General features: G+C 39.5%; 1 protein-coding gene across 1 annotated transcript; it reads left to right on the plus strand.

Moving 5' to 3' along the window:
* Positions 1–1,763: 1,763 nt before the first annotated feature.
* On the plus strand, positions 1,764–24,773 carry LOC126252973 (uncharacterized). The gene is made up of 3 exons (XM_049953994.1): positions 1,764–2,055; positions 10,428–10,527; positions 24,338–24,773. The coding sequence occupies exons 2-3, from the start codon at positions 10,440–10,442 to the stop codon at positions 24,604–24,606; spliced, it is 357 nt and encodes a 118-aa protein (XP_049809951.1). The 5' UTR covers positions 1,764–2,055; positions 10,428–10,439; the 3' UTR covers positions 24,607–24,773.
* The last annotated feature ends 283 nt before the right edge of the window (positions 24,774–25,056 follow it).

The raw sequence follows: 25,056 nt of genomic DNA on the forward strand, positions 1-25,056 counted from the left end.
TTTTTTTTTTTTTTTTTTTTTTTTTTTTGCCCCCCCCCCCCAAGTCTCCTGTATTTCACAAGTTCTAACATTTATTTTTCCACCAGAATGTCATCAGGTCCTGTTGCTTCATTGGGTTTTGAGCCACATGAAACTCAGAAACAGTAAAGCAATAGAACCTGGTGAAATTCCAGAAGAGACCATTAAACTTCTTGCTGAACAAAGTAACAGAGTTTTACACAAACTTTTTAACAAAATTTATGATACAGGTCATTACTATGCTCAGTGGTTATTATCAATGTTCATTCCCTTACCAAAAAAGAGGAATACACAAATATATGAAGGTCATAGACTCATTAGCCTTATGAGCCATTCCTTTGAAATATTTCTGCAAGTCATACACCAAAAGTTATATGAATGTGAGTAAATCATTGGTGAGGCACAGTTTGAGTTTAGGAAAGGTTTAAGTGCAAGAAAAGGAATAGCACCACTACTGTTTCTGGTTCAAACTGCTATGACCAGGACTTGTTTTATACATTGTGGAGAAGCCTTTGATAGAGCACCTTATGGATATCCTTAAAAGAATGCATATAAATGAGTAAGAGATCTGCTGTACAGAGAATTCAGAAGGGCTATTCAATAAATAATATGATTATAATCATTTTTTACGGTCACAATTTATCACACTAGAAGTTTGTCTTATTGATGTTTTATCAGCTTCATGTGTAACAAACATGCCATACTAATTTCATTGTCGGCGTTCCTGGTTTCCACCTGTGAGAGGTAGGCATGCTGAGGCATGTTCGATATTGCCTACCACATCAATAGAGGCAATGCACAATGAACAACATGCTGTTATGAAATTCTGCTGTCATCTCAACAAAATATCAGTTGAGGCCTATGCAGTTTTATAGGAGGTCTATGAAGAGTCTCTTCTCTCTGCAGCACAGCTTGAATATTATTTAAATATTTAAAGAGGGGGACAATCAATTTCAAAGGAAGATGGACCCAGAACTCCAGTTAAAAATAACCATACAAACACATTCTGAAATACTGAAAATTTCATTGGGTGGCACCCACAAGTTGAAGACAGAAAATTTACATGATACGTATTTGTGTGTGGTAGTGTCTGACTACTGATTCCCAAACAAAAGGAAATTTGCATGTAGGTCGGCATGAAGTTGAAGTTGAGGTTCCTTTTGAAGGTAATCACTGCTGATAAAACTTCACTACATAATTTAGATCCTGAGAACAAACAGCAAAGCTCAGTGTGTAAGTCTCTTTCATTGCCTGTTGTGACTAACAACATAAAAATAGTCTGGAAAGTTCATCAACTGATTTATTTGACACCATATACATAGGCCACAGAGAAAACCACAAGAACAGTCCATTATAACAGGCAATAGTATAGTATGTAGAGAAGCAGTCTGAACACAGTATGATGAGTGAATAAAGAATGAGAGAGTGTGGCTGGCGGCAACCGCACACATAGGTGGCCACAGTCATGCCAGGTACAGGTAGTGCTAGAGGGGGACATGGGTTAACACATCACCAACCCTCAAAAAGCAAAAGTGGTTACTTCTGCTGAGAAAGGTAAGGTCATCTCATTTTTTGATATTCATGGAATGGTTTATCAGTATGTTGTTCCTGCACCCACATAAATAACTGGAAAATACAACTGGGATGTCCTGAAAACTTTGCAAGTCCATATGTAGTGCAAAATACCACATATCCATGAAACAGGCTCATACTGCACTGTGATAATGTGCAGTTACATATTTCAAATGTTGTAACTCAATATGTTGCAGAAACTGATGCAAAGAGCATCCTGCATCCTTCCAATAGTCTGGATTTAGCCTCGTGTGTGTTTCTTCTATTCCATAACCTGAAGAAACACCTATACGAGAGGCATTTTCCATCATCTGAAGCAGTATTGAAGGCTGTGATTCTGCAGGTCCTTTCAGAAAATCGATCCCAGCATGCCTTTACAGACTTGTGGAAACACTGGGACAAGCGCATCACATCCTCAGGAGGCTATTTCAAAAAGGGCCATCAAACTTGTGAGGATAATGAAAGGTATGTCATCAGAAAACGATTATGATCATTATTTACTGAACACCCTCCACACATTGGAATCAGACAGCACAGGTTATGTTTGATGATGGGGTTACTGACTTGGTTAATATCTGCAGAAAAGGACATCAAGGATGCATTCTGTCAGCCCTGTTATTCAATTTGTACTCAGAGAGTATTTTACAGGAAGCACCACATGATACAGAAAGAGACATATGCTGATGATAAGTGCTGATTGCTGATAATTCAGATGATCATCAACTACTTATCAACATAGGAGGAGGTTAAGCAGTAATCTAGGTCTGAATATCAACAACAAAAAGACTCATTATATGATTATCACACTATAGCCTGACTTCTTTACAAATGCAAATCAATGATTCAATAGCTCCTTAATTCAAAGAGTAGACAAGTTTAAGTACCTCGGTGCTGTGAGGATTGGAGATCAGACATGGTGAAAAAATGTCACATAGAGAATGGCCATAATGCTATAATAAAATTTAAGGAAATTCTCACACCTTAGAGTTTGATTTACAAGATGCTATATTTTGTCTGCACTTCTACACAGCTCTGAAGGATGAACACTAAATATGATAACAGAAAGGTAGATCATGGCCTATGAAATGTGGGTTTGCTGCCACAGACAACATGAATAACTAACACTGAATTAGTGCAAAGAATACACAAAAAGCAAGAAATGTTAACAATGTTTAAAAGAAGAAAAACTCTATACAGAGGAAATAATATCTGGAACATCAAATACACTGATGAACCTAAATGTTATGACCACTCGCTTAAAAGCCTGTCTGTCCATCTTTGGAACAAAACACATCACTGATTCTGTGTATCAGGGATCTGATAGTTTGTTAGTAGGTTTGTGGAGGTATGTGGCATTAGATGTCTATGCATAAGACACATAATTTGTGTAAATAACGGTCCACTGATTTGCTTATGTGGTGATGGTGCTCGATAGCAAGCCAGATGGAGTCTATATGATTTACATCAGACAAAGTTGGCCACCACAACATCAACATGAGTTCACTATAGTACTCCACAAACCACTGTAGCATGGTTCTGGCTCCAAGACACGGACAATTATACTGCTAAAAGAAGACATTACCATCGGGAAAGACATCAAGCTTGAAGGGATGTAAGTGGTTCACAGCTGTCAGCATATATTCGATTACTACCACAGGTCCCTTGCAGGAGAATGTCTCCAATAACATAATACTGCTCCCATCAGGCTGTGCCCGTGGTGCGCTGCACATTTCGAGTTGCCGTTCACCTTGATGACAGCAGTTGTGGAGACGACTATTGATCTAGTGTAGCCACAATTTGATTCACCCAAAGAGTCGACACATTTCTCCTGCAGAGCTCCATGTTCAATAATATATGATGAATGATGTGCTCCAAAACACTTGTGCCTGTACCAGCAGTGTGCTCTTTCAGCAGAGATGCCACAGATCACCATTTATCCAAATTTCCAAAGCAGACAAGCCTTCAAATCCCATGGTCTGCAAAGAGTCATGGACGTCCAACAATTTATCGCCTAGTGGTAGTTTCACTGTCCTGCTATCTCTTTCCATAGATGCTCATGACAGTAGTATGCGAACAATTGACCAGCTTCACTGCTTTAGAGATATTCGTTCACAGCCTCTGTGGAATAATAATCTTCCCTTTTTCAAAGTTACTTATCTCAATAGATTTCCCCAGTTGCAGCCCATATCCTTGCTAAGGTGATCCTCCATCCATGTCTGCTCCACTTACACACTTTTGTTACTTTGTCATGTGTCCGCAATGCCACCAGGGCACATCCAATGTGGTGGTGGGCAGTGGTAATAGTGTTTTGGCTTCCCAATGTATATACTACTTCTACAGCTGATAATAGAAGGGGAGATTGAAGGTAAAAGAAGAACAAGGTGGAGAAGGATATCTTATAGTATTCGCTACATGGAACACTTTTCTAGCCTTTTTACCCAAACTTCATTGTTACTCTTTGTCCTATGTTTCAGATTATAAGCCCAATTTCTAGTACTTGGAAATAGGCTTATAACACAGAACTGAAGCCATACAGTAATAATTAAGTTTGTATAACTAGGCCAAAAGAGGTATTTCATTTAGTTAATACAATATACAATGTTTCACAAAGAAACTATAGTTGAATGAATTAAAATATCATCTTAGTGACATAACATAAAGCAGTGGAGAGAACCAAGTGTAGATTAACTAGTAAAAACTGTGGTTCATAGAGTAAAGATGAATCATTCGGTCACCAACACCTATTAATAGATGGGCAGTTCGTCGACCTGATAGCATGGAGTTTTTGGCTCCATTAACTCTGCCTTATTCATGCCCTCCTAGTGGCAAGGAGGCTGGGACTGGGAGTGGCTTAAGGATGGACTAGGATATTATTGAGGTTGAGTGATCCTGTTCCAGAAGTCCAGCACAATCTTCAGCCCTGGTTAAAACCTTAGGCCTTTCCCAGATCTTCTTCCCTGAATCCATTTCCCTCATCACACCTTTGACACCCCAGACACCTATATTCTACATGCTTCCCAAAATCCACAAACCCAACAATCCTAGATACCCCTTTGTGGCTAGTTACTATGCCTCCTCTGATAGAATTTCGGCCCTCATTGACCAACACCTCCAACCAACTGCCCATAATCTAGCCTCCCACATCAAAGATACCAATCATTTCCTTCACCAGCTCTCCACTATCCCCACCCCTTTACCTCCTTGATCCCTACTCATCACTGTTGATGCCACCTCCCTACACACCAGCATCCCACATGCCCATTATCTTACCGCTATTGAACACTACCTTTCCCAACATCCTTCATACTCTAAAACCACTGCCACTAGCACTACCTCATTGTTCATACACCTTGCTATAGTGCATTTAAAATTAGTTGTGACTTTTGACAGCACCGCACAGGGCGAGTAGGGGAAAGTGTAGATTGCCAGCGTGTGCCAGCACATCAGCGACCAGCAATAAAGCCATGCCAACCTTACGTCATGAATGCTGGTGATAAAGAAATGACAATAATGATTGCAGCAGAGCTGGTAAATGACATACCTAAATCAATGATCTTTTATACATAATCACAGTTGTGGTGTAAGTGGAGCGACCCCAAGGGAAGAACCATCACTGTCCTCTTCCTCGAAACTGGTACTGGTGCTGACAGAAAGTACCATCTCTTCAATCTGTTCTTCCAGCAATCCTTCACAAATTCATTCTCCTCAACTACCTTCTTCGTACGGCTGACAACTCGAAACCAATCTTGAGGCATAACGCTTGCAGTGGCTTCTTTTGTCAGTGTTTCAACCTCACTGAGCATAAACGTCTTGCTGTTTTTGCCACCCTACCTTTCACCTGCATCCATATTTCTCAATAGGATTTAAATGTATGTGATATGGAGGAAACCTTATTAAATTATGCCGCTTATCGGTAGCCAGTTCGTCGACCTGATAGCATGGAGTTTTTGGCTTGTAAAGTGCTACAAGTTCCATTAACTCTGCCTTATTCATGCCGAGTTCAACTTTATCTGATGGAACATTTCTTTGCACCCAGAGCAAAATATCTGCTTTCCTCCACTGCATTGTTGGAGTTTTATGTACCACAGTGGAGTGATATGGCACATTGCCCATTACTATTGTCATATTTGTAGGAATATTCTGCAGCAGAACATCAGAAAACCACTCCATGAAAACTTTGGCATTCTTTTCCTCATGATAGTCACCTTGCTTGCTGGAATGGAACAGCAACGAACAGTTTGGAATGAAAGTACGAGCAGCGTCAGTGTGGAGGACGATTATCCTGCCACCCTTGCCTATCAGTGCTTTTGTTGTTCCTTGTGCTGTGCAATCCATTCACCACTTTGTCAATGTCTGACACATATTAACCCACATCTCGTCCAACCACACAATGTCTTCAAATGAAACATTCTTCACTGCATACAGATATCTGCCTCTCCAAGCCACAATATCACTTCTCTCAATTATAAATGTCCAAGACAAAAAGTTTTCGTGCTGGAAGCTGAGCTCGTGTAAACAGTTTTGAAGTGATGACATACTCCCATTGAACAGCTCTGCTTCTTTGAGACTGGAAAGAAATTTGCTCAAGATAGGATATTCCTTGCACTGATAATAAGCTTACTCATGCTTCCGAATTGCATCCATCTTCATTACCTGTCTCTTGTAACATCTTTCTTTGCCAGGAGTTTCTAATAAAGAATGACCTGGTGTCACTTCTTCAAGTATTCCTTTATTTCCTTGTCCTTGCCTATTCTCAATACCATTGATTGATGAATATTAAGTGCAGCAGCTGTTCTTCCACCACTCTTGCAACATCTAAAATCGGACTGCTATTATTGCACTCGAGTTCAAAATAACTTCGCACAGAGCACACAAATTTGTGAACTCTGCCTCAAACTGGAATTCTTTTTCTACTGCTCGTTATCTTTGCAGGCAGTGAATGTGTTCATGGACAACCTCTTTTACTGTGAATCTCATGTTCAGACATGCTGCACTGTTATTATCAATGCAACGCCAACACAAAAACATTCTTTCACAACACCTGATCACTGCAGAACACAAGGACAAAAAATACCACTTCACAAAGAGAGCTAAAAACGCAGAAGCAACTGAAGCATGACACCACACCGTACTGTTTATCCCCAGCATGGCAACAGGTGCACTTTACCAACCAAACTGCTGGCAGCAGGGTACGGAAACCCGGCTTGCCATTGGTGTTACCTGGGCAATGGCATCACGTACCCTCCAGTGAGCCAAACATCAAAAGTCACAACTAATTTTAAACACACTATAACTTTATCCTAGCCCACAACTACTTCTCATTAAATGGAAGGTATATAAACAAATCTGTGGCACAGCCATGGGCACCTGCATGGCACCCTCCTGTGCCAACCCTTCTGTGTGCCATTTAGAGGAGACCTTCCTGGCCTCACAAAACACCAAACCCCTGGTCTGGTTCAGGTCCACTGATGATATCTTCATGATCTGGAGTCATGGCCAAGACACCCTATCTTTGTTCCTTCACAGCCTCAACATCATCTTTCCCATTTGCTTCACCTGGTCCTCTTAAACCCAGTGTGTCACCTTCCTAGATGTTGACCTCCTCCTCTCTGATGGCTCCATCCACACTTCGGTCTTCATTAAACCCACCAACCACCAACAGTACCTGCATTTTGACAGCTGTCATTCCTTTCACACCAAAAAATCCCTCCCATACAGCTGGCCACCTGGAAACAGTGTATCTGCAGTGACAAAGACTACCTTGCTCAGTATGCTGAGGGTCTCACCAAGGCCTTCACAGACATAGTCCGCAAACAGATCTCCTGTGCCATTTCCCCTCACGCCATTAATCTTCCCACCACCCCCAAGAACCAGCCACAAAGGAGTATCACCCCAGACTGGAACAACTTAACCACACCCTTTGCCAGGGCTTCGATTACCTATCATCGTGCCCTGGAATCGGGGACATCCTACCCAAAATACTTCCCACTCCTACTAAAGTGGTGTTCCATCACCCATCCAACCTCCACAACATCCTAGTCCATCCTTGTGCCACTCCCAGTCGCAACCCCTTGCCACAAGGAACATACCCTTGTGGAAGATCTAGGTGCAAAGTCTGCCCAATCCACATGCCCAGCTCTTTTTATTCCAGTCCTGTCACAGGTTTATCCTACCCCATCAGGGGCTGCGTCACCTGTGAAAGCAGCCCTGTTATTTCCCAGCACTGCTGAAATCATTGCACAGCTTTTTATACTATTACTACTAAAAACCAGTTGTCCACCAGAATGAAAGGCCACCACCAAACTGTGGACAAGAGCAAAGTAGACCACTCTGTGGCACAACATGGAGCTGAACATCACACACTTAATTTCAGTGGCTGCTTCACTACGTGAGCCATCTGGATCCTTCCCTCCACCACATGCTTTTCTGAACTGTGCAGATGGGCATTATCCTTACAACAAATTCTCTGCTCCCATAACTATCCCAGCCACAACCTTCAGTAACATACTGTCCTCACACCCTCCACCCAATAGTTCCCACCTCCTCTATCCCCATTCTCATCTCCCATTCTGTTTATTTGCAGCCCTCTGCCAACACACCCACCTGTCTATTCCCACTCCTCTCTCTCTCTCTCTCTCTCTCTCTCTCTCTCTCTCTCTCTCTCTCTCCCCTCCCCTCCCCCACACCACAAGCTCCTGATACTGCACCTGTTGTTGACATTCTAGTCTCTGCACAATCCATGAGACAGCATTTGTGTCCCTCCTCAACTGTACACTATCCCTTCCCCTTTCCCACCCCTCCAGATTGCTGTTTGCATCCCACATCTACCTGGAGCTTCCGTTGCTTGGTTAAACAAAGTACAGTATGGGTCTAGCGTACTTCCTTGAAGAGGTATTACATAGAAAAAGTGATACAGAAATTAAATAAAAGAGAGAACTGACAACTGCTACTAAACAGAATATATGGAGTACATAAGCAATCACAATAAAATAAATAAATACAGGATAATGGAGAAACAGATACTGTGGAAAACACAGAAAAAGTGGGAGGATTGAGTGAAGATTAGAAGAGCGGAAGTATTGAGCCATGTTCATTCATTTAACATTAAATGAGGACTGTGGGCCAAATGTTTGTTGATTTCCAAGGCTTCCACCAGGTTGAGTTTTTGGCATTTGTTTACATTACTATCTGCTTATCAGTCTGCAGCACAATTTACTGCAAAAGAATGTACTAACTTGAAGTGTTTCAGGTTGACTTGGGCTGCTTGGTGGTTTATTATACTTCACCTCAAGCACCAAATATGTAAATAAATTGCCACCTGAACACTCCTTTTATATGTGCCCTGAATCTGTGTGCCTTCTTCCTCCACCTTGGCTCAGACTTCGCCTCCTTACAGGCTGCAGATAAAGCTGCTGAAAATTAACTTCTAATTCTCATTCACTCCACCATATAAATAAGAGGTGATATTCAATTCACCTTATTATATTGTCTTCAAAATCACAACTCAGTAAATGACACATGGGGTCAGCTGCCTCTCTGTACTACATACATAACAGATTTGATATTGAACTCAATAATTAACCATTACAATACATTTATTGTGTTTGACATTTCACATTCTTAGATTTCATGGAGCTCTTTCTTCCACACCACCCACTCCACGGAACTCCTATCTCCACCTCAGCAGGTAGGGTCGTCTGACTGCTACCCACTTCCATACAGTCACTAGATCATTAGCTCTAGTATCAGTACCTACAATTTAAAACACCTCCCAACAGTGGGGTGCTCACCACTTATCACCTACTCTCTGTCACGAACTTCTTTTCTCTGACATATGTATTTAAGGACAAAATACATCTCATTCAAGGAATGAGGGTGGGCCTCAAGTTTAATCATTGGATCTAAGTATGCCTCTCTCCATATTTTTTGGCTATTGTTTCCTGATAAAATCTGCACTCATCACACTCAATCCACATACAGCACAAATTTTGCAATGAAATGCTTACAGCTTTCAGATTTTCATCATATCAGAGAATGGATTTTACATTTAGCAATATTTTCAATTACAGTTCTCACACTGAACAACTACTGTAAGTGAATAAAGAGAGATGGTGCTTTCTCCCACTGCTGCTCTAATCACAATAATGTACTATATGAATCAGTGCAGTGACTGTTCCATTTCCCCTAGTTCTTCTCATGCTACATGAAAATCCAAGTTACTTTCTGGTTAGGGCTCTTATGAAATATGGAGGATAAGAAGTCAAAAACATGACCTGATAACCTGATTTTCATTTTTGTGGTTTTCTCAGACCACTTCATAGGACTGCCATGATGGTTTCACCAAGGCCATGGCTAACCAAATCCTTTTTAACTGAGCTGATGCTGAGTGTGGTACAACTTTAAACTTGATGTGACATTAGACTCCAGTCTGCTTTCCCCCTTTTTTAAGTAAAGAAATTCTCTCACATGAAACCATTCTCCAGGGATGAGATATTGAAATCACCATTTCCATGCATAATGTAGATGATTACTTTGTCAAATAAATGTAGAAAGTTAGTGCACTATGAAAATACAATATGTGAATAACTTTTTAAAATTATTGTAGGAATATTTCAACTATTATGATAGGGTTTCAAATATTTTCTGTTTGGGAAGAGACAAAAGGAAAAGCTAATAAATAAAAGCAATTGTAATTTAATCTTGGGTAAGTGATTTGGTCTTCTGAAATACTATTAATACTGCCAGATTAGATTTGCTGAAATGAAATACCATATCTAACAGAAAGATGCATAAATGTTGCTTGAAATAAATGTGATTGAACTGTGTGTTTCTTTCAGAAAAAATGCCCAATGATGCATTTGGTTAAATGCACTATGCTTCTTATCTTGCTGGCATATGCAGCTTGTGAACATCATGCTGAAAACCTGGAGCGTGAAAGTAAGTGAGATACTCACTTTTAAAATTATTTCTGTATGCTAATAGGTAACAAAATGCAGTGAATGTATATTTGATAAAATATTTATATAATGTTATTCTTACTCGAGTTACATTTATGTAGCAACCATTAGATCTTACTGACTGACTTGGCAGTTCTCACTTAATTTATATTCATAATCAGTAGGTGAGTCAAGTAGTATTCTCTGAAGACTGAAGTATGCAGCAGTAACAACAATATCACAAGCAGAGATAAGCAACTGACCTCTAATTATAGACTGATCTCACTCTTTCCTGTTTTCTCAAAAATTATTGAGAAACAGAATAGTGAACCCCTTTTTCTTCTTTTTAGAATAAGTTTTGAACAACAGCTTGGTTTGCCTCCAATAAGGCTTCTTTATTGAAGATGCAACATATAATCTCAAAAAATCAATTCTAGTAGAAGTGAACAACAAAAATTTTGCTGTTGGCATTTTCTGTGATCTTGCTGAGGTCCTTGACTGTGTAGAATGTAACAGTCTGCTAGGAAAACTAAAATGGTATGGCATTCCTCAAACATGGATGGAGTCTTATTATAACAGCAGAAAACAGAAGATCACATCAGCAATGATACAACAGTAATAAGACGCAATTCAGAAATGGAAAACATTAAGCATGGTTAACACAAGGTCCAGCACTAGGTCTGTTCCTATTATTGATCTGTATAAATGATTTTCTGGGGACACAGGTGGACACCTCAAAAACTGTAATGTTTGCTGATGTCACAAGGATATTGATAAAAAGTCCAAACACATCAGTACCAGCAGGGCCAGGAGAATAATGGAACAGGCTTACAACTGGTTCACAGCCCACAGCTTAAATCTTAATTTTGTAAAAACTCGTATTACACAATTCCAAACAAATAAAACTGACTTACAGGTAGGGGAAGGTTAGAGAAAGGTACATAAACAAATCTGTGGCACAGCCATGACACCTTCCTAGGCCACCCTGTTTATGGGCCATCTAGAGGAAACCTTCCTAGTCTCCCAAAACCCCAAACCCCTTGTCTGGTTCTGGTTCATTGATGATATCTTCATGATCTGGACATAGGGCCAAACACCCAATCATCAACATATTCTCCTCAATTCACTTCTCAAACCAAGGTGCCACCCTCCTGGACATCTACTGCCATCTCTCTAATTGCTCCATCCACACCTCTGTCCATAATAAGCCCACTAACCACCAACAATAACTATATTTCGACAGCTGTCAACCCTACCACACCAAAAACTTGCTCCCACACAGTCTGGCCACTCATAGACAGCGTATCCGCAGTGACAAAAAATTCCCTTGCCCAGTATGTTGAAGGTCTCACAGAGGCCTTCACAGGCAGACATTACAACCAAAAACCTGGCCTGCAAACACATTTCTTGTGCCATATCTTCGTGCACCCTTCATCCTCCCACCACATGCAAGAAGCAGCTACAAAGGAGCATCCCCCTCATCACTCAGTGTCACCCTGGACTGGAGCAACTGAACTACATCCTTTGTTAGAGTTTTGATTTTTTGTCATCATGCTCAGAAATGAGGAACATACACATGATACTTGCCACCACTCCTAAAGTGGTATTCTGTTAATCACCCAACCTACACTACATCCTAGTGCATGCCTATGCCACTCCACCTCCCAACTCCTTGCCAGAGGGGTCATATTTCTGTGGAAGACCAAGCTGGAAAACCTGCCTGAGTCACCCACACAGCACATTCTACTCCATTCTTCCATTGTCTGCCATGCCTCACTGGCTCCAGTGCCCATGTGTCACAAGCCTCTAGACCTGCAAGTAACCCTTCTGCATTCATATCCTGCACATCTGCTATCTCCATCTGAGGTGCCAACCTCTTCAAGAACCTAAGGATTCTTGCCCTTAGATACCAATACTTATACTCCATAATGGTATTTGTGATTAATACCAAGAATGAATTTAGGATGAACTCAGCAATTCACAGCCACAGTACTAGACATAGAAACAATTTCCCTCTGTAGGGTTCAGAATGGATTTTTGTATTCTAGGGCAAAATTCTATAACAGATTACCAACAGACACCAGAAAATCTCCACATATTTAAATACAAAGCAGAGTAATACTTCATTTGTCACCCACACAATATATCTGAATGCTTGGAGACTGGAATGTAATATTTGTATCAGTTATATCCCAAGTTTTCTGGTCTGTAGACAGCTAATAGTGGTCTTATAAAGCTAAAATGCTTTGTTCCTGGATTTTCCATTGTTTGTTCAAAGTATTACATGATAACAGCAGCTAAATGTATAGGAGGAACAGTGGTGCCTTCCCCTCCTGAAAGTAGCCATTTTTCATTTTTGGTTAACATATAAAGTAATTGCCACAAGTATCAATGAGAGTAGATAAGTGTTTACAGAAGTAGCCAGCAGTAGTTGATTATGCCTGTTAATTTTTAACTTGATTTGTCCCATATCCGAGAAGGCTCTCCTTTTAGTCTCTTTTGCAGTAACAGTCTAGTAGCCTCTATTTTTGCAACAATATATGAATAGTATCATTAAATCCGTGTGGGTGTTTGTCATCTTTTATTACTCTACTTGGAACATACTTCTCCAGGTTGTAGCTTCTAATGCCTTTCAGCTTTAACAGCAACTGTTCTGCACTTGCCAAATCTGAACTAAATTTTCTCAGTTCATCCCTCAAATAAGTTGAGAGTGACACATTAACAATTCAGTCAAACACAAACCTTAATCCCTCTCTCACTGGTGGAACTATCAAAAAGACTGGTTCTGTTTGTAACTAGAACTGTCCTTGCCACCGGTAATGTATGTATAATTTTCTCAGTCAATACTGGACAGGGTAAAATCACCACCTACTGTTACCATATATTCAGGCTATTTCCATGCTGTTGAGTTTAGGCTACCTTTGAATGACTATGTGACCAATGTTTCTTAATCTGGTGACTGATAAAAAAACATCCAATGATTAATTTTAAAGGGTAGTTTGAAAAGTTCACAGAACCTCCAAGTTTCAGCAATAGCATAATAACTGGTCATCCTTTATGATTAAACATGGAACATGTCAGTGGTCTGTGTACAGATCTGTGGTGCAGATGTGTCTCTATTGTTGTTCCCATATAGCAATTTGTGAAAATGGAAAAGAAAAATAATAAATAAATAAATCAATCAAGATTTGAACAGTGATTAAGTACTTTGTGCCAATTTTCAGAATACTCTGCTCCTTCATATTCAACTGATGAAAAGTAGGCAAATGAACTTAAATTTAGTCAGGACAGCTTAGATGACAGTCAACACAGTGGTTGGCCAATATGTATGACTATCCCAGAAATTATTGCAGAGGAGCATAAAATGGTCATGGAGGATCACTGACTGAAAGCACGAGAAATTGCTGAAGCTGTAGGGATGTCATCTGAATGGGCATATTAAAATTTTGGGTGGTGGGATTAGATATGGGAAAATTATTTGCTAGATGGGTGTTGCAACTCTCAACATACAATCAGAAACACATCAGAATAGTATTTGACCCATTTTCAGAGCAACCAACAAGATTTTTTTTCACCAGTTTGTGACCACAAATGAAGCTTGAGTCTACTACTATACCCCAAAGACAATACAACAGTTAAAGCAGTGGAAAATATTGATTCACCACCACTAAAGAAAACAAAGGCAGTATGGTCTGCTGGAAAGGTCATTGCATCTGTTTTCTGGGATACAAAAGAGATTCTGCTGACAGATTATCTACCCACTGGTCGAACAGTTATCAGACAATGCTACACTAATATAAAAAAAGTTCCACTGAGGTAAGTCGTTTCTTTCTATTCCATTCTGAGAACTTTTCAAACTACCCTCATAAGTCTACCGACACAAGCTACTCTTATTCATATTAGTTTTTAGTTGGAATCATTTTGGACCTTCATAGAAGTAATGTTTCTTCTTGTCACTACAAACACTTATCTTCCTGGAGAGTCTGATCTATCTATCCAATATACTCCCATGTGTTGTCGAAAATTTCCTTACTCTTTACTTCGGGTTCCAACCAACTCTCAGTTCAATTCCTAGTGAGCTGTAAGGACAAGTCCTTTCTATGAGAGGCAATAGTTCTAAGACTTTACTGAGAGTACTATGGCAGTTAACAACTAATATTTTGAGAATCTCACTCTCTGGATTTACTATGTGGTATATTGAAATATTGGTTTACCTCATACTGGTTTTTCTTTTAGATCTCTTGGAATTTAGTCCAATCCTTTTTAACCCATATGTATTGCACACATACTCTACTGTCTGAGTAGCCAGTTCTGGTGTGTAGCACACACCTGACCTATCCTGGGCACTTCATAAGTCTCAACTGTGCAGCATAGGCCAAGGACTCTACATCCAATCTTGTCACAGAACCAGAGAAGCCTCTGGTTTAGACTCACACAGACTTCAAATCATTGTCTAGAGTCCAGAATGGAGATTACTATTATGACAGAAAAGTCCTTGAATAACTGCCTTCAAATGATGCTTTACAAATGAAAATCCAGGGGTATTGCCCCAGTTTAATTCTCGCACTGCTGGAAAGATGAGTGACATAAATATTATTGTTTGTGGAGTTGAGAAACAGCTGAAATTGAATGAATCTCCACTGTCAGACGGAATTCTCAGTACATTCTATTGTGAATTTGCAGAGGAGTTAGTTACTCTTTTACCTGCAATCTACAATATATACTTCAAACAAAAAACTGTGCTCTGTCACTGAAGAAAAGCACATCACACCTGTCACGAAAAGTATCAGAAATAATCCAAAAAACTACCATCCAATCTCCTTGACATCCATTTGTTGTTGAATCTTAGAACATATTCTGAACACAAACATAATGAGGTCTCTTGGACAGAATGACCTCCTCCATGACAACCAGCATAGGTTTCAAAAACGCACTTTTCTTACATGACATCCCAAATGGCATGGCTCGAGGCGGTAAAGTAGATGCAGTATTTCCTAATTTCCGAAAACCATATGTTTCAGTACCACATTTACACTCATTATCAAAAGTATGGTCCTATTGGGAATCAAGTTAAATTTATGACTGGCTTTAGGATTTTTTGGTAGAGAGGATGCAGTATGTTCTCTTCAATGGGAAGTCATCTACAGATGCAGAAATAACTTTGGATGTGCCCAGTGGAAGTGTGTCGGGACCCTTTGCTCATGTTGTACATCAATGACCTCACAGACAATATTAAAAGCAACCTCATACTTTTTGCAGATTATGCAGTTATCTATAATGAAGCACTACCTAAAAAAAAGCTGTGCAAATATTCAGTCAGGTCTTTATGAGATTTAAAAGTGGTCCAAACACTGGCATCCTGCTTTAAATGTTCAGAAATGTAAAACTATACACCTCACAAAACATAAAAAGTAACACCCTATTACTACAGTATCAACAAGTCACAGTTGGAATTAGTCAACTCATATAAATACCTGGGTGTAACGCATTGTAGGGATATGAAATGGAACAATTACATATGCTCAGTTGTAAGTAAAACAGGTGGGGACAGTCTCTGGTTTATTTGTAAAATACTAGGGAAATGCAATTAGTCTACAAAGGAGATTAGTTACAAATCATCTGATGGGCTATCCTAGAATACTGCTCAAGTGTGTGGGACTCATAAGAGACAGGAGTTACAGGGGATATCGACTGTACACGCTGAAGGGCAACATGAATGGTCACAGGTTAGTTTGACCCATGGGAGTGTCACAAAGATGTTGACGAAACTCAAGTGGCAGACACCTGAAAATGATGCAAACTATCCCAAGACAGCCCACTTATGAAGTTTCAAGAACCAGTTTTAAATTTTAAGATAATTCTATGAATGTACTTCAACCCCATATGTATCACTCTCACAGGGATCATGAGGACAACAGATTAATTACAGCACACATAGGGGTGTTGAAGCAGTCATTCTTCTCACACTTCATACAGAAATGGAATGGGAAGAAGCCCTAACAACTGGTACAATGGGAAGTACCCTCTGCCATGCACATCAGAGTGGTTCACAGACTAAGGATGTAGACATAGGGCAGAAAATTGGAAATATCCACAAATTTGAAAAATCACGAAGATTACATTTCATTAGAGTGCTCCCTATTTAAAGTATCTAGATTGTACAGAAGAACATTCATAGTAAATTTAGTTTCCATTCTGAGAGCTTTTTTTAATTGCACGTACAATACTTTTTTAAATATGCAGCTCTGTTAGGCACTTAGTTGTGAATTGCAGATTAGTCATGTAGATGAAGATGTAGCTACTAAAATACATTTTAATATCATAATTTAATAAACCATGCTCTTTTTACAGTAGCATTTTTGCTAGATGGTATTTCAGGAGCATACAACTATTGCTTTAATTCCTGTCATGTCAGCCACTTGCACAGAGAAATACACAAAGCAGAGTGATAGGAATCACCATTCCGGGTTGGGTAAATTAGTTGTCTACATCATGAGTATTTGAACAAGGGCTGCTGTTCAAGAATGCCAATGATGATTTTTGAATTAAAAATATTGCATAAAACTACATTTCTGTGACTAAAAAACAAGATACTGGCAAAAGTAACGCTGTAAGGATGGGTTGTGAGGCTTAGTAGGGTAGCTCAGTTATCAGAGCACTTGCTCGCAAAAGGCAAAGGTCCTGGGTTCAAATCCCAGTCTGGCACACAGTTTTAATTTGCCAGATAGTTTAATTTCCATGACTCTTGACACATTGCAGCACTGTAGTTCTTCACCCAGTTTCTGTATTTTATTTCCATATGTGTACCAAGATGAAGTGGAAAACATTGTTAACAAATTGAATACCAAATGTATAGTGATGGATGCTTCAACACTGGGCCAAGCCAGGCTAGCATTAGACATGAGGCTCTGCTGTGACCAATGGTAACCTTGTGGCAGCCAACACATTAAAGTGACGGAACTACCCAGCAAGTAGCTGTAACCCTTGGCATGTACATGAGGCTTGTGTGCAAGAGTATGTTAGGTTACAGTTCACTCTCCTGAGCAAGTCATGTGGCACCCAAGTTAAAAACACTACACTTGTATTTGGAAGCAGCAGGGTTGAAATTCCCTTTCAACCATCCTGATTTAAGAGATGTATGTAAATAATTTCAAATGGTACAAGGGGGGTTAGCTTCTTGCACATTCTATATTTCCCCACCTGGAGTTTGCAGTACTTTGTGCTCTCTAGCACATCTTTCCATTACTGCTGGTACAGAAACTATTGAAAAGTGCTGAATATTGTTTATAACAGTTACAGAAGTTTTTCCTTCTGGTGTAGCAAGTAACTGTATGTTAGGATAATCATAGAGATGTGTGGAAAACATATCTGAATGCTTGTGAAACAACCATTCTATAAAATATTTTTTCTAGCTGCATTTCAACCTTCGAAGTGTACAACTGTTACTTTAATGTTAAATTATTTTTTTTAATCCACCATCACAATTTTATGTGAAGTTCACCCAGTATGTGTGCATGTGCCTTTGTGTGTGTGTGTGTGTGTGTGTATGTGTGTGTGTGTGTGTGTGAGAGAGAGAGAGAGAGAGAGAGAGAGAGAGAGAGAGAGATTTGAGCAATTCCAAAAAATGTAGAGAAATCATTTGGAAAATAAATCAAAATGAGAGGGTGGGTGAGGGGGAGGGAGTAGCAACCTCTTCAGTAGTTGCAGAGGCATCATTCTGGATGACTGAATCATCTGTCCTTCTAGCATTAGCCAACATGGCCATGCTATGTTGGTACTATGGACATCTGAAATCAAGAGGAAGCTAAAGTTGCTATATTTGTTGAGATTAATTGTGATGGCATGTTTTTGGATCAAATATTCCCAAGGTACGACAGTCTTCCATTTGGACTCTGGGCATCATGATGATGATGTTAGCTGATTAAACAAATCTGGAGGGGCTTCTCAGGTTTAATTGATTATTGGTGTACTTATGGACATTCAGCCAAGTTTTCAGTTCCTTTCTTTTGCACGAAATTCCAACAAAACAGCTGGTCATCCTCTTCAGATGCTGCAAGCTGTGCTGTTAAGCACACTTGCTGTCTGTACGCACTGCCTGGAGACCAGGTGTAGTGGGGACTAGTAATGTACTGTGACAGAAAGAGCAGGACTTCTCGTCAGTTGAGTACAGGGTTATCAACTCAAGATTTAAGGTTAACACATGAGTAGAACTAGTATTAAAATCAGGAATGCAGTTGGGCTACTACAAATAGCATAACGGACACATTACTGTAGTCAAGACAGACACAACACCAACTCCCACCACAGTAGTGAACATTTGTGTGCCTGCTGGTTCCACAGGTGAAAGAACATATGATGAGACACAAGAAATTATTCAGATCATTAAGGCAGACGAAAATTAAATTGTTATGGGAGGCTGGAATTCAATAGTGGAAAAGGAAAAATAGTAGCAGAACATGGAATTAGGGAAAAAATTAGAAAGGAAGTTTTCTGGTAGAATTTTGCACAGAGCACAATTCAATCATTGTTAACATGTGTTTCAAGAAACATGAAACAAGACTGTATGTGTGGAAGAGACCTAGAGACACCATAAAGTTCCAGATAGATTTTATAATCATATGACAGAGATTACTAAACCAGATTTTAAACTGCAAAAATTTTTCAGTGGTAGATATGGAGTCTGGCCATAATTTATTGGTTATGAACTACAGCTTATATGTTGTTTGTCCCACGATAAGAGTGGGTAAGGTTTCAAATTAAAGAGAAAGTTTTACTTTCAATAGCAAATGTAACATGGACTGTTACACAATATAAGTTTGCAAACCAGCTACAAAAAGTCCCACTAGCAATGGCACCAAAGATCTCTTTTTAGTAGAAGCATGGATTCTAATTTTTAATTTCCCACACACTAAAGCTGAAGAAATAATAGGAAGGTAGGAAATGAAGAAGATAGGACCTGGATAAATTGAAATAACCACTAGTTATTGAGAGTTTCAAATGGAGCATTGGACAACTTGCAAAAATATGTAATGTGATGGCTTGTGCAAATATAACATGCTGATTATCTGTAAGGAGCCCACATTTAGGGTTGCTATTCATTAGTTTGCTGTGTTTTCTTAGCCTCACTTTAGAATATTATGGAAAATGAACCATCACTTAAAACAATGTAGAAAAGTGCTACAAATACAAGGATAGATGCTTGACCAGCACAGTATCAAGTGGACACATTTGCAGCAACTTACTGGCATAGTATCATTAAAATGTTTACATGACATTTGCAAGACTTTTCTTTCTATTTCTATGCAGGAAGACATTTTCTGGACCTAATGAAGAACTTGGCAACTCAATAAATTAGCAATAGCCCAGTTAATAGTATTATTAACATGAATAATATTTAAGGGATTTGTACACTTTGATGTTGAGCACTAATGGCTCATTGTGTGATGTGAATAAATTAATGATACAAGATTGGAAACATTATACATTGTGATTCGTTCCAGTACACACATATATCGTTTTTTATTTTAATTGGCAAAAAAAGAAAATATAAAAATGCAGCAAATAAAACAGTCGAAAGAGAATACAGATGCCTAAAAATACATTCAAAAGGAGGTGTAAAGTGACAAAGCACAAACAGTTAGAGGAGAAACACAAAGCTGTACAAACATGCATGACCATGGGAAAGATACAGGGTGTTTCAAAAATGACCGGTATATTTGAAACGGCAATAAAACCTAAACGAGCAGCGATAGAAATACACCGTTTGTTGCAATATGCTTGGGACAACAGTACGTTTTCAGGCGGACAAACTTTCAAAATTACAGTAGTTACAATTTTCAACAACAGATGGCACTGCAAGTGATGTGAAAGATATAGAAGACAACGCAGTCTGTGGGTGCGCCATTCTGTACGTCGTCTTTCTGCTGTAAGCGTGTGCTGTTCACAACGTGCAAGTGTGCTGTAGACAACATGGTTTATTCCTTAGAACAGAGGATTTTTCTGGTGTTGGAATTCCACCGCCTAGAACACAGTGTTGTTGCAACAAGACGAAGTTTTCAACGGAGGTTTAATGTAACCAAAGGACCAAAAAGCGATACAATAAAGGATCTGTTTGAAAAATTTCAACGGACTGGGAACGTGACGCGTGAACATGCTGGAAAGGTAGGGCGACCGCGTACGGCAACCACAGAGGGCAACGCGCAGCTAGTGCAGCAGGTGATCCAACAGCGGCCTCAGGTTTCCGTTCGCCGTGTTGCAGCTGTGGTCCAAAGGACGCCAACATCCACGTATCGTCTCATGTGTCAGAGTTTACACCTCTATCCATACAAAATTCAAACACGGCAACCCCTCAGCGCCGCTACCATTGCTGCACGAGAGACATTCGCTAACGATATAGTGCACAGGATTGATGACGGCGATATGCATGTGGGCAGCATTTGGTTTACTGACGAAGCTTATTTTTACCTGGATGGCTTCATCAATAAACAGAACTGGTGCATATGGGGAACCGAAAAGCCCCATGTTGCAGTCCCATCGTCCCTGCATCCTCAAAAAGTACTGGTCTGGGCCGCCATTTCTTCCAAAGGAATCATTGCCTCATTTTTCAGATCCGAAACGATTACTGCATCACGCTATCTGGACATTCTTCGTGAATTTGTGGCGGTACAAACTGCCTTAGACGACACTGCGAACACCTCATGGTTTATGCAAGATGGTGCCCGGCCACATCGCACGGCCGACGTCTTTAATTTCCTGAATGAATATTTTGATGATCGTGTGATTGCTTTGGGCTATCCGAAACATACAGGAGGCGGCGTGGATTGGCCTCCCTATTCGCCAGACATGAACCCCTGTGACTTCTTTCTGTGGGGACACTTGAAAGACCAGGTGTACCGCCAGAATCCAGAAACAATTGAACAGCTGAAGCAGTACATCTCATCTGCATGTGAAGCCATTCCGCCAGACACGTTGTCAAAGGTTTCGGGTAATTTCATTCAGAGACTACGCCGTATTATTGCTACGCATGGTGGATATGTGGAAAATATCGTACTATAGAGTTTCCCAGACCGCAGCGCCATCTGTTGTTGAAAATTGTAACTACTGTAATTTCGAAAGTTTGTCTGCCTGAAAATGTACTGTTGTCCCAAGCATATTGCAACAAACGGTGTATTTCTATCGCTGCTCATTTAGTTTTTATTGCCGTTTCAAATATACCGGTCATTTTTGAAACACCCTGTAGATGCCACATAAAGTATAATTAAGGAAAACCTTAGGAAGCAGATTTATATGAATATTACAAGTTCAGATGGCAAGCTGCTACTAAGCAAAGAAGGGAAGGGTGAAAAGAATATGGGAGGGCCATACAAAGGACAAAGGAAATATAACTGATGATAATATTGTGGAAAGAGAAGAGAAAGAAGATGAAGATGAGGTGGGAGTAATCCAACAGAACGCTGAAAGGCATACTTGTACAAGGCACTGGAGTAGATGACATTCTTTCAGAATTAGTAACATATCTGGGAGAACCAGTCATGACAAAACTATTCCAACTGGCATACCAAAACTTCTATTTACTATGCAACTGGTATGCAAGGTACGTGAGACTTACTAAACACCCTCAGACATTCAAGAAGAATGTAATATTTTTGCTCCAAAGAAGGAAAGTGCTGACTGGTGTCAATATTACTGAACCCTCTCTTTAACATGTCTTGGTCATAAAATATTAACACAAATCATTTACAGAAAGAAAGATTGGTAGAAGCTCCCCTCAGGTAAGATCAGTTTGGTTCCCACAGATACATAACAGGCAAAAATGACCCTGTAACTTACATCAGAAGATAGACTGAAGAAAAGCAGACCTACAGTTCTAGCATTTGTAGATTAAAAAAAAGCTTTTGACAATGATGAGTGGAATAAACTACTTGAAATTCTGAAGGTAGGTGAGAAATTACAGGGAGTGAAAGATTGTTAACAACTTGCACAGAAAACAGTCTGCAGTTACTAGAGTTAATGGCCATGAAAGGGAAGCAGTAGTTAAGAAGGGAGTGTGATAGGGTTGTAGCATACTAAGCCCCATGTAAAGGAAAGCATGGAATACTGGAAAAAATTAAAACTCTGAAGTTTGCTGATGATATTGTAATTCATCAAATGACTAGGAAGATCAGTTGAGTGGAATGGACAGTGATTTGAGAAGAGGTAATGAAATGAGTAACAGCAATAGTAACAAAGGGTAATAGAGTACTGTTAATTAAATCATGTGATGCTGTGTGAATTATAGTAAGAAGAGAGACACTAAAACTAGTAAATGAGTTTTTACACAATACATTTAACAGACATGCCAACAGTCACAATAGGGCAACAAAGTGACACTGTGAATAGTCAGAGCCAAGAGGAAATAAAACACAGACGGGCAATAACAAGAAAAGTGTTTCTGAAAACGAAAAATATTTTAATATCTAATATAAAGTTACTTGCTATGAAGCTCTTTCTGATAATATCTACTTGGAATGTAGCCTTGTGCAGTAAAGAAATATAGACAAGAAGAGAATAGCAGCTTTTGAAATGCAGTGATACAATAAAATAAGATGGGTAGATCCAATAATTAATTAAGGGATGCTAAATCAGATTTAACAGATAAGAAATTTAGGGCACAACTTGAATAAAAGAAGGGATTGGTTGATAGGACACATCCTGAGGTATCAATGAATTCCACAAATTGAGGGAAGTTTGAAAGGGTAAAAATTGTAGAGGAAGACCTAGGCTTGAGTAAAGTAAGCCAGTTCAAGTGGATGTAGGTTGTTTTAAATATGGGTAGATGAAGAGGCTTACACAGTTCTGATTAGAGCTGAGAGCTGCATCATATCAGGCTTCAGACTGCAACCACACCATCATCCCTTTTCATCTCTTTCATAGAATGCTCACATGAAAATGCCTTCACCTTCCGAATTATACTCCGTTGGCCAGCTGCATGAACTGCTTTGTATGTTGTGCTCCTAACCTGAAACTGGCATGTACCACAATTAATTGGGCCAGACATTTTCTATTTTTCAGTGTACAAAGGCATTTTTCCTGCATCAGTACTACTACTGTTCATTGTGTGTTTAGCAATCAGAGGTACACGTAAATTGATGGCATTTGTATCCTATAGTGACATGGGTGTTCTGGAATATTATGGCAGTTCCCTTGTTGGTTTGCTGCCTGGCAGCCCTTATATCTGCTATTACGATGTATGTCATCAATATGCTGACTCTGGAAGTAGTGATTTTTCCTTAATTTAGAACTTGCAGTACACCCTGGACACAGTGACACATGAAAAGGCCAGTGCCTTCTAACACTATCTAGATTTAATCAAATGTGTCGATATTTCATTTTTATGTCGTACACTTAACTGACCTTGCAAGAGCCGCTATACTGGACCTGAAGATGGCCGTCATAATGCTGACTGTCCCTCCCTCCCCTTTTTGCCACTTACCCAGTACTGCAGCTATCTGTAACTGCATTATTCATGAGTGTAAGTTCTCAATCAGTTAATTAAAAAAGTTTGGAAAGGGCTTTAGGTACAAGTGGAGAATATGTGTGCCCTTAAGACAAGAAAGAAATGCTAAAAAAAAATCACACTTAGGAGTTTATATCTTACAAATACTTTATTGTACTGACAATACACAATCACAAAGAGAACATCTTCATATCACGGCATTAACAGGTTTTTGTTATTGAAAAATTAATATCATCTTTTTTACACACTGTCAGCTCATGTGCCACCTTTCTCAACTGTCTGTTAATTAAGTAACCAAACTGTGTTTCTTACATAGGTAACACTCAAGCTCAGCCACGTCTGGGCCACCGCATTCAACTCCTCTTCCCACTGCTAATTGCTGTCGCAGCACGCTTAGGTGCCCTGCTACCAATGGCTGGCAGCATCCTCACAGGTGTTGCACTTATGGTGGTGTTTGCGAAGGTATCACTCATTGTCAGTACAGTGACACTCTTAGTATCTTCATTATCAGCCTTCCAGAGGGAAGAACACTATGTTGTATCAATACGCCAAGAAGGTCCATATCATTTGCTAAATTCACAGTGAGTGGATACTTCCCTTTTCAACATTAAGACTGAAAAAGTAACAAAGTGTGTAAGTACTTAAAATGAGTGTAAATATATGTGAAAAATGGATTATAAATTTACTTCGGTTTTGGAGGATAATTTGTATCTATTTCATTGATGTAAGTCAGTAGAGGATACTTTGTTCTTATTACCTCAGTGTTATGCTTAAGATAAAATTGTATTAAATATTGCGGTAACTGTTTTTATTCCCATCAACTAAATGCATTAATTTTCCTACATTTGTGTGTTATTGATATATTCCTTTGTATCTTGACTTCACTCTGTCCGTCTTAACAACTGCCTTTAATAGCCCACTCAATCACCCTTCTTCCTTTTGTTTTCCCACAATTTCCATATTTCTCTGTGCATGCATTATTTTATGTGATTTCTCTACGATCTCTTGAAGATGAAAAGGAACCAAAACAAGGTA

This window comes from Schistocerca nitens, chromosome 4 (assembly GCF_023898315.1).
Source record: "Schistocerca nitens isolate TAMUIC-IGC-003100 chromosome 4, iqSchNite1.1, whole genome shotgun sequence".
In the NCBI taxonomy this organism is placed as follows: domain Eukaryota; kingdom Metazoa; phylum Arthropoda; class Insecta; order Orthoptera; family Acrididae; genus Schistocerca; species Schistocerca nitens.